General features: G+C 43.1%; 1 protein-coding gene across 1 annotated transcript in view; it reads right to left on the minus strand.

Annotated features, from left to right (window-relative positions):
* Positions 1 to 2532: 2532 nt before the first annotated feature.
* PODN (podocan) overlaps positions 2533 to 15329 on the minus strand; it is a 481723-nt gene continuing 468926 nt past the window's right edge. Inside the window, exons 10-11 of the mRNA XM_069642176.1 lie at positions 14385 to 14612; positions 2533 to 9789 (exon numbers count right to left, since the gene is read on the minus strand). Of these exons, the coding sequence (XP_069498277.1) occupies positions 14414 to 14612 (199 nt within the window). The 3' untranslated portion in view covers positions 2533 to 9789; positions 14385 to 14413. The remainder of the gene's footprint in view (positions 9790 to 14384; positions 14613 to 15329) is intronic.

A 15329-nucleotide genomic window follows, 5' to 3' on the forward strand; every position in this document is an offset into this window, starting at 1 on the left:
GTTATTCTTGGAAAGACGGGTTCCTTCAGACCCACTGCAGATTTTTGAAATTTTTACTCTATCATTGTCCACGGGGAGCTTCTCAGTCTACTCAGCCGGAATGGTGAAAGGATTCGTGATCTTACCGAAGGCCTAGAGTTACTTTGTGTCTTCGGGTGTCTTATAACTATATCAATCGATAATCTATAATCGATGGCCGTAACCATCCTCTGCTACCAAGTGTTCAGGAGGAGAGGAATTCGCTGACGGGCCCATTGGTCAGCACTCACCCTCTAGAACTTGTAAGACAAGATAGCTGCACCATGTGAGGACAGGGGGTGCAGGACTCACATACTCCAGCACGACTCAATAAGGTAGCCTCAGTAGGTTGGCAAAGGGAAGTCTGTTTAATGGCAAGCACATCAAACAGAGAAACAAATACGAATCAGCTGTAGTGCGATCACCTGTCTCGCTCCGATTTCCTCGAACTTCAGTTGAACAGCCACTTTCATGCATAAAACTTGTGATCATTGACGTCTAACTTTACAAAAATCACCATGCAATATAATTGGTTAGTAAAGGTAACTTAAGTATAGGTGTTATATCTGTATATGATAATAGGGCATGCGGATTGGATAATCCTTAACGGGTGGGCCTCTACGCCCATCCCTCTACATCACGCATGATAGACGTCACTATAACTTTCACCCTGCCTCCCTTCCATCGATCAGTGTTTTAGGGTGACGTGTCAATTAGTTGGCTAAGGATGGCCTCGAAACTGTAGTCTCTTATCGGGAAAAGTTATGGCATCCTCGGGTCCTGGATGACATCAGGTCGACGGTACTTCTTCGCACCTGGCTGGTCATGTGTTAGTTCACCATGAATCTGCTTCAGTTTCCAGCTTTTAGTGCATTTAATTCTGTGTCAGCCTAACCACCTGCATGGGCCCCCCTTATCTTGACCTTCATGAGGCAGGCTGGTATGCTCTGAACTTGGAGTCTTGTGAGCTGACGCTCTCCTCTCCTTCTCCGGTTGACCTTGATTTCCTAGGCATGAGCCGCTCTTTGATGAGTTTCGATTCCGCTCCTTCTCTTGCCTTTGGCTGGGTTTCGAAACTTGGCCTGTCAGGCCTCTGGCCGCCTGGGTACCTTTCTGCTTTTACAAAATGGAGTAGCACTTGTATAGTGTGCCTTATTGAAGTAGATATACAGTTGGCGCTAGCCGCTCTATCTTCTACTAAGCATTGCAAGCAATATTGATTTCTTAGCATTTTGCGTTTTAAGCCTATTTACACACGTTAACAGGACAGTTGCTCTCATCTTGTCTCGTAGCACTGTTTCCTCACATTGTATCATTGTTCCTCTCTGTGTCTATTCCATTCTTTTTCGTAGTTAGTCACACTGGCGTGTTATCTTCGACAGCTGCTTTTGTTCATTCACTGGTCTGTTCAGGCCCTTGTGTCATTTCCACTGGCCCTCCATTAAGGCTTTTGGAATCTCTTCGTGGACCGTGTGTAGGTACTCCTCATTTCGTATCAGCGGCTGGTATGGCTGTCTAATAGGGTACCGTGCTGCCCAGGGTTGTCTGGTTATGGGTGCAACTGGTACATTTTAAACTTCTTTGCAGGCAGGGTTAAAATGATATGTTTAGACCAGTTCTGTAATTGACCACACAATGAAATAACAAACTGCACAGAGAAACTGCCAGTGGTTGTGATTAATTGCATGCATTCCACCAATCTCGTTTTGTTCTTGGGAGTTAGTCTCCCCAATTGGGATGGGTTTTCACCAGATATGTGTCCCTTGCTTGTTGTGCCTACAAAATACAGCTTCATCTCACAGATTAAACTCATTGCTAAAAGGCTGAGTTTCTTGGGTTGGTGTGTGAAGGGGATGGGCCTGGCAGTTTGGGTTGTGCTGCACCCTTTTTTTGTCACTGCAAAAACTGATTTGCATATGGTTAGTCGCCTCCTATAATACCAAGAGGAATTCAAAGTATGATTAATCTGCTGCTTTCCAGTCATCCATTTTATTTGCTTACACAGTAGAGTAAGCCATTTGAGCTACGCCACACATGCCACAGCGTCACCTGGTAGCCATGACTAGGAGAAACGCATTGTGGGTATGCAAATGAAAACAAATGCTAACGTTTAGGCTCCAGAAAAAAAATGTCTTTGTTTTACAGGGAAGAGCTATTTTATATATAGCTCCTTCAACCCGAGATAGACAGCTCCCAAGGATAAAAACAAATGCATACCAGTCTCACTCTTATTAGGGATCATCGGTGCAGCATATCTGGAAATCCTGGTATTTGAAGCATTGGAGGACGTGTACCAAACACTAGCATATTTTTGCTTGGTTTAAAATGTTTGAAAAAACGGTGTTCCATTTGAAATGTGAACAGGTCATCTCATTTCCGAAAAGCAAACATTACAACTATAGGCATCAAACAGCTGAAGAGTTTTTACTGATTGGTACAAGGGATAGAACAAGTAAAAAGAGCTTGTATGAAAAATAAATACAACTGGAAAGAAAGAGAACTGCAATAAAATGCCACATTTGAAATAGATTTCTTTATTGAACTGGTATATAACTTTGCAAAAATTGAAGATTAAAATATACATTATGTACATCAGTGAAGGGTTTGAAATATCAAATGTGTAACATGTTCAAAGAAATGACTGATACAAAAATGCAAAAATTAGGAGATTAAAAAAGAAGTTTGTATGTTGTAACAAATCATTTTTTTGCTCAGGGATAAAATAGATCCATTTGTTTACGGCAAAATCCGGGGGTGGAAACCCCATGCAACCCCACTTCACCTACCCTAAACTGCTCTTTCTATTTACCTAACCCGACCTACTATCTACCCGTTTGCATTACATTTTGCGGTAAAAACGGATTAAATAAATTGATGTTTTTACTCACAGCCAACGTGGTGAGTGCCAATAAGAACATTCTGTAGACTAGTCAGCAACATGTTCACTATGCTATTAACAAAAGTGATAATGGTAAAATAGTGCATTGCAAAACAAGAGGTGGATCACAGCCATAAATGGAGTTTTCTGTGCATATTATGCACTGTATATGTATCACACACCCCATCAGAGCTCGAGGAGGCCCTCACTGAGCCAAAAAGGTGCACGTAGAACAATGTGGGTTTACACATAGATACAACAGAGTAAAGGCTGTGGCCCATCACAGACTGCAGCCAAAGTGACAGGAGGACTGTTCTAAGATCCTATGAGCACATGGTAAGTAAGCAGGAAGAAGGCTGCAGTTGAGTGACTCGCATCTGCCCAGTGTGCCCGTTAGCTAAATCTCATTAAGGTCAAACCTTCACTGATGAATGGAGGCAGACATCTATGCACTCTCCTCCAATTTCTTTGGTGATATACACTAATCTTTACCCCGCCCTGCAACGCCAGCAAGATCCAAAACCATGTCAAAGACAATAGGCCTTATTACGAGTTTGGCGTATTAAGGGCATGGCTACCCCCAAACTCGGGTCCGGCTTCGGGTCCTGCGAATGGGGAATTACCGAGCCATTCCGACCTTTGCGGGCCCAGTAGTTCCCCTGCGCGGGACCCGGAACCGGTAGGTCCCCATTCCCATTTGAGCCCCCATAGGGCTCAAAAGGAATGGAGAGGATGATAGCAGCGGTACCGTTCATAACGGTATATAGCTAAAAATAATAAATGAGTGTGTTATAATAACTGGAGCTCGGTTTAGTATCATATATTTAAACGGGTTTACTGCAAATTGGACGGGCAACTTAACAACTGATCCAAACTGTTGCAATGCAATGGAGGTTAAGAAGATCTTATGCATGTATTACTTTTATCCATTTTATAGGCAGCCCAGCCAGCACTTCATAACCCCAATTCAGAAACCTATGAAATGCATACAATGAAAACCACCCTCTTGTTTCTCTTCAAGGAAGAGTTACCTATTGTAGCTCGGTGCTTAGTGAGATTTTTAAAACTTCTCTAAAGAATAAGGGATAGTTTATTAAATGAATTAAAAGTTTTAAGCGTTTTCTGATATTAATTGCTTGTTATACATATGAGTTTGTAAGTCTCTCCCCTGATGATGTTTTCATGACTGCCTTTTTAAATTTTCTGTTTATTGATTGGATGTTTGCTTGGAAATGTGATTTTAAGTCTAAAGTGTAATGGAATTCTTATCTCCCGAATGAACTTATATACAACAACAATACAAGCCAAGGACGACACCTACATCATCTATGTAGTTTGCCCATGTTTTAGACTCGGGATGCAACTAAAAGAAAGGGCAAACGGTCTTGAGAGAAGATTACACAATTACTGCTGAGGCTATAGTCAAGTTGCATCCCAAAATATCAGTGGACAGGTACTGCCTTATCTAAATTTCAAAATCCACAACCACAGAAATACCAAGGCACCCCACCCCTTTGGTCTCATCTTCCTGGCCCTTGCAAGAGCAAAGGCACCAGAAGCAACTCTGCATTCTGTACACACCTGTAGTGCACCCCACAGTCACCAAATACTGCCACATAATTGCAATCCAATCCCTTTCGAACATCTGCACCATGATCAAATCTGCTGGATTTTGACCACATATGCACAATTCAGCTTGTCCTCCCCAACCAGCAATTGCGCCAGCTCCAAGATGTTTGCTCATGAGAGTATTGTAACCTGTGCCTCGGCAAAGCACTTAGAGGCAATTAAGTCTGCAGAACATGCTCTACAAATAAAATAAAAATGTAATCATTTTCCTGAGGCTTCCCCTTCTCTTGTTACATGAAAGTTGGGAAACCCCTCTCATTCTTATATCCCGTAACCCAACTCTATGATTCTGCCCCACCACTCCATTCAGTGTCAATAGGGGAAGACCCTCTGACCCTCTCTCATTTACCTTGTTATGTACGCTGTTCCCTAAACACTCCCTTGGTCACATACCTGGTGATGCCCACATTAACCTATGTCAAACATCACAGACCACAATTACCCACACACATTCTTCTCTTGGCCAGCCTCCTCAATTCCAGTTCCTTCGTGACCTCAACATACAATGTGTAAAGGCTCTGCAGATCAAATCGCTGATATTGGATATATTTCTTTGATGACCATTGAGTCTGGGTCTGGCAACATTTACCTCTTTGGCATAGAGATTGTAGGAAGGCTGGGCTGCAACTCTAGCTTTTTACATTTTTTTTACATTATTTCCATTATAGTAGATGGCACTTTTTGCAGCATGTGATATTACCTTATATTGCATACTATGGGTTTACATGTGTCAATAGCAGAGCATCCCTTGTCAAATGTGCATTTCAACTCCACACCCAATGAAGACTCTAGTAGAGCAAATGACTGAACATGCTACCAACTAACAGCTGTGATGCACTGAGGTATGTTGTGCTAGCTGAAGCAATTGAATCTTTGGGCCACACAACATGCATTAAAGCCACATTTGCAGATATATTTTACATAAATTCCTTCTCAGATATGTTTAGTTTGCGCATGTACTGTCTTCCTAAGCCTCTTCAAGTGGTTTCAATCCCAGGGTCAGGAGTATGGTCTCCAGAGGGTTCCCAGGTGTCAGTTAGCAAGGAAGCACTCAGTGGAGAGAGGAGGAGCTTTCCCTTTTCAGGTGAACAAAGACACATACCTTAATACAGTGGTTTGGCTGTTTACAACAGCTGGCCACGAGCATGTTCTCTCTCATCTCCTAGCACCTTTTATCAACATCTAAGTGAGAAAGTGGTGACTGACAGGCCTGGGGACTCATCTCTTCATCTGGAGTCCAAGCGGCCCTTACTGGTGAGCCTGTTTGATCATGTAGTGCCAGCTCCATGGGGACACTACGTGTGTGAGCCACTGCACCCTAGGCTCAACACCGCCTCTGGGCTTCACTTTCTCCCTGGCAGCACCTTACTATATATTTGACAATTGTGGAGTACCTCTTCATGCTACTACAATTTTGCAGCCTTCTGCTCTTTGTTGAAGCTTGCAATAGCATCCTCACCCACACTCCATCTATTTGATCCCTACCGTCCCAGTGTGCCTATCTTCTGGGAGCTGCATTGTCATAAAGAACAATGCAGCCTGTACCTCCCAGGTCCTGAGAACAGCCAAGCCAAACTACTTGGTAATGCAAATGGAGATCCTGGTTGGTGTTTCAGATAGTAAAGCGTTCTACCAACACATATGTGGTGTGAAGTTTGAGGTGTAAACTGACCATACACCTAGTCTGGTAAGAAAAGTCACATGGCTCCAGGAATACTCCTTCATGGTTTCCTACCACCCAGTAGAAAACAAATATTCTTGCTGATTGTTTTCATTCACTGGCGGGGAGTGAGAGCCGCCCTATAATGTGTGTTATTGATGTTCTCATTTGTAGATGGCACACTCTCTCATTAGGACTTCTGCTTGTGGACAAAAGAAGCAACTCTGTTTTTGGTATGCTGAAGTAAAGAATGAGCCTGGGGTGGCCCACGTCCAATGGCATAGAGGTGGAAATAGGTCCTTACCAAAAGGTGCAGGAGGATTTCTCTGAAAAGGGTCAGTTGGTGGATGAGGGCGTTATCCCTCAGACCAGCCACCACATCAATTACATAGAGTACATAGGAATCTTGGCCACCAAAAGGCAGAGAGAAGAGAACTAGTGGTTAAGAATCGACCTAATGGTGATAGCTTGAAACATGATCATCCTGTGTGTGTGAGGAGTGAGAGGGGGCTTAAACACAGGTGGCGCGTTGCGGGCTGTTGCGCTTCCATGTACACATGGAACAAGATATACCTCGATTTCATTGGGCTAATCAGGTTTCTCCCACTGGGTAAACAATTTGCAATTATTCTTGTGGATTTGTAACTGCCCCCTCACAACCAAAGTGACTGACTTCCTGCAGATTGTCTCCAGATGGGAGAATTGTCAAGATTTCCTAGTTACTGGCAATGGTGTACAATTTCGACCTTGAGAAATGACCAATTTACTTATGCAGCGTGTTAGTCACCATCTAAAGACCTTTGGGTATCGTCCAGCTAGCAACAGCCAAGTTCAGAGGATTAATGAGACACTGGGCCTCATTCGAGTTTGGAGGTAATCATGGCGCTATTAGCGCCATGACTACCTCCAATACCGGTACCGAGTCCGCCCTCGTTCAATGGGGACTTACCGGTCTATTCCGACCTTTGCGGGACCGGTAAGTCCCCATTGAAAAAGCCATTCCCCATTCCCATTTGAGCCCCCATAGAGCTCAATGGGAAGGGGGAAGGCGCTAATAACGGTATCGCAAACTGCGGTACCGTTATTAGCTCTAAAGTCCCTTAACGGGCCCTTGCTTAACGCCTGGTAAAACCAGCCATTTAGGAAGGGACCCGCTAAGGGAACTCGGAATAGGGCGCAAAGGGATTACCAGCACCGGTGTCCTTACCGGTGCCCGGTATTCCTTTGCGGCAAACTCGTAATGAGGCCCACTGTCCGAAACTCTGTAAGGAGTCTTGACAGCAGATGATAGTCGAGAGACGTCTGCACATGACATACTATGGAGCTATAGGACTGTACACAATTCGGTCATGGTGTACCCCCTTTGATCCTTTGTGAGGGAATGTGGTTGGTACAAAACTCTGCCCTTGGTTGCTGTTCCACAATGAGGGATTGATGGAGGTTGAACTGGAGCCAGTATTCAGGAGAATGGGACGCAAGAAAGCTGCCAGTAAGGTCTAAAATGGCTTGAGGAAGGTATACATTCACAGAGGGTTAGAAGTGAGGGACTGGGTCAGAATCAAGCTTCTTGAGTCGCTGTTTCCTTGGAAGCTGAGAAAGTTCTTGCATTCCCTGCAGGTGCGTGTGTCTATGGAAAATTCACTTACGGTTTGTGATGGTTGCAACTTAAAAATAGAGAGGATGGTGGTTGTTAGAATGAATGCCCAAGAAAAACAACACCCTGTTAAACGTCCAAGGTGACGAGGGGTGTAATCCCTTGAGGGGAGAGGACTGTGAGTGGCAGAGTGAAACTCAATAAAGGGGACATGCTTCAAACCATGCACCTCCATCAGAGCGGTCTTCATCCTTACTTCCTACCTCTTTTTCCCCCCTGGAAGAAATATAAATGTTGTATTCTGCATGCTGCCCCCCTCAGTAACTATTGATTGGGTTCTGCAGAGTGGCATTATTGGCACTCCCTTACAGGTTCTAGATGTTGAGTTCCTGAGTGTTCCCAGATGTCATTTGGTCAGGAAACTCTGAGTAGAGAGGATGCGATTTCTCTTCCTAGATGAATAATACCAATTACCTTATGATTGTGTGTCTGATTGCTTGGGACCACACTGAACTACAACAATGTCCCCTACTGTTGTGTGTTGTGTGGTTTCTTGGTTTGGACTAATAGTTAGCTTGTCACCTTTTGTCGCTGCTCCCAGCTTCAGCACATCTCGTATTGCCCTATAGTGTTTTGTGTCATGGGGCATCACAAGGATGGTTAGACGCAGTAGCCAACTAGCAGTGGCCACCATCAGCCCAATGTCTTTCTATGTCTCCTGGTGTGTGGGATCATTGGGGGCCTGCTCCACATTTTCCAGGGGGAAGAGGTGCCCTCTTTGTGTTCCCCACTGATTGTGTGAACTGATGGCTGCTTTCAGAATGTGCGCTGTGGTAAGTGAGAGGAGTTTAATAAAAGTGCATCCTTCCATATCCTGCATACCAAGGAAAGAGAAAAACAGGTGCCAAAGGCACCTGACAACAGCTGCACGCTGCAGCAAGCAGTTTTTTCCTGTTGCTTTTTAGGTAGGTACAGGTTTCGGCCAAAATGACAGAATAAAAAATACTGAATGTGTGATTTGGCCAAATTTTTTGGTCGTTTGAAAAATACAATGGCTGAAAAATTCGACCAAATCACGCATTTGGTGCTGGGGTCTGCAGAGGTGTCCCCTGCACCCTTGCTCACTGTATTGTGAGCGGGTGTTGTGGGGTACACACCCACGCTGTCCCAAAAATAAATAAAAGGAAAGGACCCAGCAGCGCTGGTTCCTGGTCACGGAAGTGAAAGGGAACAGGAGTCGCAGAGACACACCGAGACGGAATGTAAGGTAAGTTGGGGCATGGGATGCGGGTCGGTGCGTGGGTGGGGGGAGTGAGTAGGGGTTTGGGCAAGTCAGTAACGTTCAGAGGAGAAAAGACCGAACATTATTTTCGAAAAAATAATATTCGTTCTTTTCTCCCTCGAACATTGCTGATTAGGTCTTTCAACCCCAAACCACGCATATGTGGTTTAGTGCTAATTGCAAAATTGAACAAGACATCTCACTGTGACATTTGAAAAGACATGTGCATTGCCATTAGCTAAAAAATGACACGTGTTTCTTAAAGGGCACACCCTTCACTCTTCAACGGACAGAACAAGAAAACCACACAAAAAACAGCAGGCAAGCCACAGACCTACATTGCGCCATAAAGCAGAGTGAGCTAACGTAAACATCAGTCCCCCTGGTGGTGGATAACTTTCCATAGAATAAAGGTTTCATGAATTAAACGATAACCACGTATTGTCCTCAACACAATAAAAGAAAGAGAACTGATCAAAAGCCAGCTTTTGTGAGTTCCAGATATAATCGGTTCAGGTTTCCAGTCTTGTTTAGAACATCTGAAAGCTTTAGAATGGAAGGCAGGCTCGTTGACAGATGGAAGCATTTTTATCACCCTTTGTCTTCATCAGGCCTGGCCCACAGCTACGCTAAACATCCTGCGTGTAATTCATTGCACGTTCCACAAAGGCTCTTTGGAAATATGTATGTTAAAATACATGTGTAGGAATAGATTTCCATATGGCTCCCTGAAAGACATGATCGAAGGAATTAATTAATAATTTAATGAATGTGGTATCATGAGGTAAACACATTGCAGTTCAGGCATAACAACATAAACATCAATCCATTTAAAATACAATAGAAATGTGACACTATAATTCATGGGTCTGAGAACAGGTAATAATAACGTTTGTCGGGTTCCATGTACAATGGGCAGAAAAAGCATAAATGTAATGGGCCTCATTATGACTTTGACGGTGTGGTAATAACGTGACGGTAATTTCGTTTGCCAGCACGTTACCGCACCAACAAAGTGCAAGTTTGCTGGTGGGGCACCAATTTTACCTCTAGCTCAGAGCTGGAGGTAAGTCAGGTGCCTTGCCAGCAGAAATCACCAGTATTACCGGCATCAGTATCACCAGTGCCGCTAATACTGGCAAATCCCTGCACGACGTCCAATGGGACTCCATGGAAAGGTAAAGCCACCATCCACTCAAGTAAACTTGCAATAGTAACAAAAGTGTTATCAGGTAAGTAAGAAAAGGGATACATTGGGCCTCATTACAACTCAGGCGTTAAGGGTTAACGCCGTCGTTAACCCTTAACGCCTGATTCCGATTTTGACGGCTGCTTTTAGCAGCCGTTAAAATCCATGGCGCTAAACCGCCTTGGTGCTAATTACGCCACCGTAATTTACGGTGGCGTAATTAGCGCCTTCCCCACTCCCATTATGCCCTATGGGGCAAAAATGGGAATGGGGAAGGGTAAAATGGGAAATGGGGATTTACCGCCCCACTCACCTTGGAATGGGGCGGTAAATCCGCCATCCACCATGGTGTACACGTAGTTTACACCATGGTGGTAAAGTTGGCGTACTTACCGCCTGGGTCGTAATGACCCCCATTGTATGCCCCAGCACTCCACATAAGGTGGGGTGTGCTGGCTCACTTATACAAAATGTAAAGGGGATGAAAATCCCTCTTTAATACTTGGAAACAGTAGTTCAGTAGTACATGAAAGAGAAATTTAGAGGGGGAGCTTTCCTAACTCGCACTCCTCATCTCCTTATCCTATTAGCACACAGGTGGGAGGTGGGTAAAGAAAGCTAACCAATCCCTTCGAGGGAATCATGACAAGTTTGTGATGTCATTCGCCCTACAGGTAAACCAGTTTGCATCAGAATTGGTCTTTTTCACTTATTCCGGGAAGTAACTTGCTGCTGAACTCTTGCAAGAAACACCGAAGCAGAGAGGCCCCAAATCTTGCATTGGAGACAGGTACCAGGAGACATAGAAGCTGACTGGGACACCTTGGAGGAGCCAGAGGAGACTATCCTTGACTGACACCCTTACTGACCCAGAGGTGCCCTGCTGTTCCCTAATGCCCATTACAAGGCATCTCCTGTAAGTAAAACTATCCCAAGGCCATAGATTGTGTAGGCCCTGCATTTATCTCACGTATTGTTCTGGTATTTCCCCATAGCAAAATATCCTGTTTGTGTAGATCGTTAGTATTTTTAATTAAAGTAAATCAATGAATTCCCCTATAGATAACATGGGATGTGTTTTGTTGGCATTTGAAACTAACAAGCTCCTTCCAGTGTGTTTTGAGCCGTTATAGACATAAAGATTTTCCAAAAGAATTCATCCCAAAACCCTGATTCCAAGTGAGGGTGCAGGGTACAAAACGAAATTCCCCATTGATCCACTTCATTTTAAATCAGAAGTGTGAAGCCTTGTATTTCCTTTGCATGTGTGGTGGGAAAAAATATGTTTCCCTTTTGTCCCCATTGTGCACTGACCTAAACCACAAAGCCCTGCCTGCTCTTTTTAGGTGTGGCAAAACAAATGTTCCCATTTGCTTTTCTCTCCTTCATATTGAGTCCGTGGTAATAAGTGAATTCTTTTTTTCCCTTTGTGTCCCTTTTCCAGAGACTGCATTTCTATCCAAAACCCAAAATGATTTTCCCATTGTGTTCCCACTCTCTGCCACTGGCTTCAATTCAGAAGGGCCAAGTCTAATTGATGTTTGGAGGGTGGGGGTTGCTGGGAGAAAAAATATTATAACCAAATCTGCCATCACTATGTGTTTTGACTTGTTATTTTTCTGTATTGGTGGGTGATTTGAAAAGAAAGCAGCAGTAAATTGTGACTGCATATCTCTGTAAAAGCTCTGTGCTGGTGCCATTACCAAAGTCATTTTTGTTCTTCTGTTGCCACAGCATTGGTGGCTGATGTTAGTCTGCTTGTCAAATTTGGTTTGATTAAATTAATAAATCTATATTCTTACTACATTCAGGCGTGGTTCCTAGTTCATTATGGCACCAGGTATTGGGTGCCATAATGAACTAGGCTTGGGGGCCTTACCAAAGTGAACCTTAACAAACTAATAATGCTTTGTTGTGCACCACCTTGATTGGGGGGGGAACTCCCTGAGTTGAGTGTGACCGCGTAATAAACCACAACACTAAGCTCTTGACTTCTACATAGCCCCAACCAAGCGTTTTCTGGACATGTATTAAGAAAACCAAATCGTAGATGCTAGTGGACTGCTTGAATTACACAGCTCTTCATTGTGTTATATAATGTGGTGATTTAATGCCAACCATAGGTGCAAATGGCATAAACCCGACAACAAAGCAGAGAATCCCCCTGCAAAGAAAGAGGGATACTGGAGCAGCTTCCACCCTGAAAAAGGATCTACAGCTGTATCCGTAGCTTGACTCTATACATCAGATTGATGAGGATGGCTGATCAGTCATTCTAGGATTGGCAAACATATTCTGTTATTTGAATCTACTGTAAAGTGGGGAACAGGGAGCAGATCAGGACAATTAGCAAACCCACCCCGTTTTCTCCTAATGTTATCACGAAAAAACGATTAAGTTCATCAAAAAGATCCATCAAAGGTGCAATGGATGGAATGCACACAGTAGGATTGGTCAAAGAAGATCAACTAAAACAGGGTCCTAGACATATTGAGGGCATTGTCAGTTGTGGCATATTAGAACTCATTCATATTTTATGTAGTCGGGATAGTATTTTTAGTGGTTGTAATTATGGAGGGTTACTTTAATGGGCTTTGTCATCAGGCTGTCAGTGTTTATGCCAGTTGTGCATTTCTTGTTTTTCACACATCTAGACCAAGTCATGGAACTAAATGGGTTAGCCAACTTGAATTCTAGGCACTAAAGTATCCAAGAGATGAGCCAATTAAACATGAAGAGTAAACATGATAGACAGATTTAAACATGTCTGAAGAATTCCCCTTTTCATGCCCCACCTGGTGTATGCAAGACATATTTGACACACGTGTTATTGTACTGATAGGAAGGTCTGAGCTATTCAAATCATTTTCGTTACATAATTTTTGATCATTAGATGTTGCTGAAATCATGATGAAAATAAAATTAGGAAATGGTCTGACCAAACAATTGGAATTGCTTTACTGACATTTAGGGATAGTGGCAGAGTTATAAATTAAATCTTGATCAGAGTATGTAGGTGTTGGGTCCTAGGTATTTATTGCCAATCACAGAGAAGGTAGAATCTCAAAGGCTAAACAACCAAAGGGGTGAAATGACTCAAAGATTAATATCCATAAGAATGGTACAAAAGAGGGATTGCAGTTGCAGCAATGCTGATAAGTCTTGTATGTTTGAATCAGAAATGTCTTTTGACCATAAGGCAGCAACACAGAATAAATCCTCTGTTGGTCTCAGTGTACACTAAGACATACCACATCAGACCTTCACATCCTTCTCCAACCAACAGAGTCTTCTGCACTGTTATTTCATCGAAGTATATTACTTTACAGTCTTTTAATGCACAGTAATGACCTTGCCATGGTAAAATATGTAAGTATATGTAGAGGGGTGGGGGCATGCGAGTGGGTAAAGATAGGTGAAGTGGTAGGTATGGGAGTGGGTTCAGGGGTATTGAAGTGGAACGTATTAGAAAACAAAATGCCATGATTTCATTTTATGAAAGTAATTTGCTTCAATTAAACCATGTAGAACTGCATAGAGATTTGAAGAATGTCTCTGAGGATTATTGCAAACCTCCACCCATCCAATGAATCCTATTAACAAACAATTCAGCAGAACCTGTAGTGTTCAGTGTGGTGAAAATTGGGGAGAGGAGGCATTATGCCATGTCACAGTTGCACAGATAGTACCCAACCTTTACCATGAGAAGATACATGTGGAAAAGTCTTGCATGTCTTTAGCGGATCTATCGTGTCTTACAAAACATGTCAAAAGATAAGTGATGGGTCAAACACTAATCAGAATTCCCTATCGCCATGGTTTCGGTTTGCCCACTCTGCTGCACACATAGCTGGGGCTACGCCAATGAGAAGTGTGCTTTTGATAAAACAATGCATATATGTTTATTACTTAGATTGCTTTATGTACAAGATTTGAACATACAAGTCGTTTTTACTTAAATACAATTTGAACATGTTACAGGAAAAATGGGACTAAAATGCATTTATAATTCCAATAGTCAAGACTGCTCATTGTTACAAACTATAATGTTATTCTATGTACTGCTTTACAAATAGATACTGTCCCTTCTTATAGCAATGTAAACATCAATGAAGATTTGATGGGGTGACCTACCATATAGAATATGTGTGACCTATGGCATCTTATGTCGCCTGATCTTCCTCTTCCTCCTCCTCTTCTTCTTCTTGTTCCTCCTCCTCTTCCTCTGGTTCCTCTTTGGAATTACCTCTTTTCTTTGAAAATTTGGAGATATCAAAACGGCCCTCAATATCCAGCACCTGTAGGTTCTTGAGCCGTTCAAAGGCTGATTCTTTCACCCCCCCCACTTCCAGCATATTGTACCTGAAGAAAACAGGAGAACACATGCATGAGAAACACTGTCAGAAATGGTAGCTTAAGCAAGTGATTGCAGGAGAGTTTGCGTAACGTGCATTTATATAGGTCTAAGTCCCCGATTTGACAACCAAGTGCAAGCACTTGGCTAGCTTTCTTATCCTGCTACTACTGACAGATGACACCTGGCCTGATGCACAGTTTCATTTTCTTTTTCTTTTTGATGCAGTCTCCATTTTAGACAGGATCTTCCACTATATGTATGCCTACACCTCTGGAATGTGTTTGTAAAGGCAATGAACAGCAGAACATAGCATTCCATGTGTAAGCAAGAAGTCTGATTATTAAAGTCATTGTTGTTTCATTATGGACAAGTATTTATATTCATGTTAAGTAGTTGCAATTTACAGGTGCATATTGGGCTGATGGGGTCCCAGTGGAACCACATCTTACTGTTATTAATCTAATCTACTTTCAAATAATATATATTTAGCATTTTATAATTATATATGCTTAGCGCCTGCTGATACAATCTGGCCAGCTGGCTGGAACCACTCGACGTCGACTTCGGATCTTACCCCTGCTATTGATGCTCCTCAAGGGCAGGCCACATTAGCTGCCCCCTCCTTATGCCTACTAAATACTAGATCCCTCCCATCTCATACTGGTGAGATTTGGGTCTGCTTACTAGCAGGAAACCGGACCTGCTGTGCCTTACAGAAACAT

This window comes from Ambystoma mexicanum, chromosome 1q (genome assembly GCF_040938575.1).
Source record: "Ambystoma mexicanum isolate Mex_15411 chromosome 1q, UKY_AmexF1_1, whole genome shotgun sequence".
In the NCBI taxonomy this organism is placed as follows: domain Eukaryota; kingdom Metazoa; phylum Chordata; class Amphibia; order Caudata; family Ambystomatidae; genus Ambystoma; species Ambystoma mexicanum.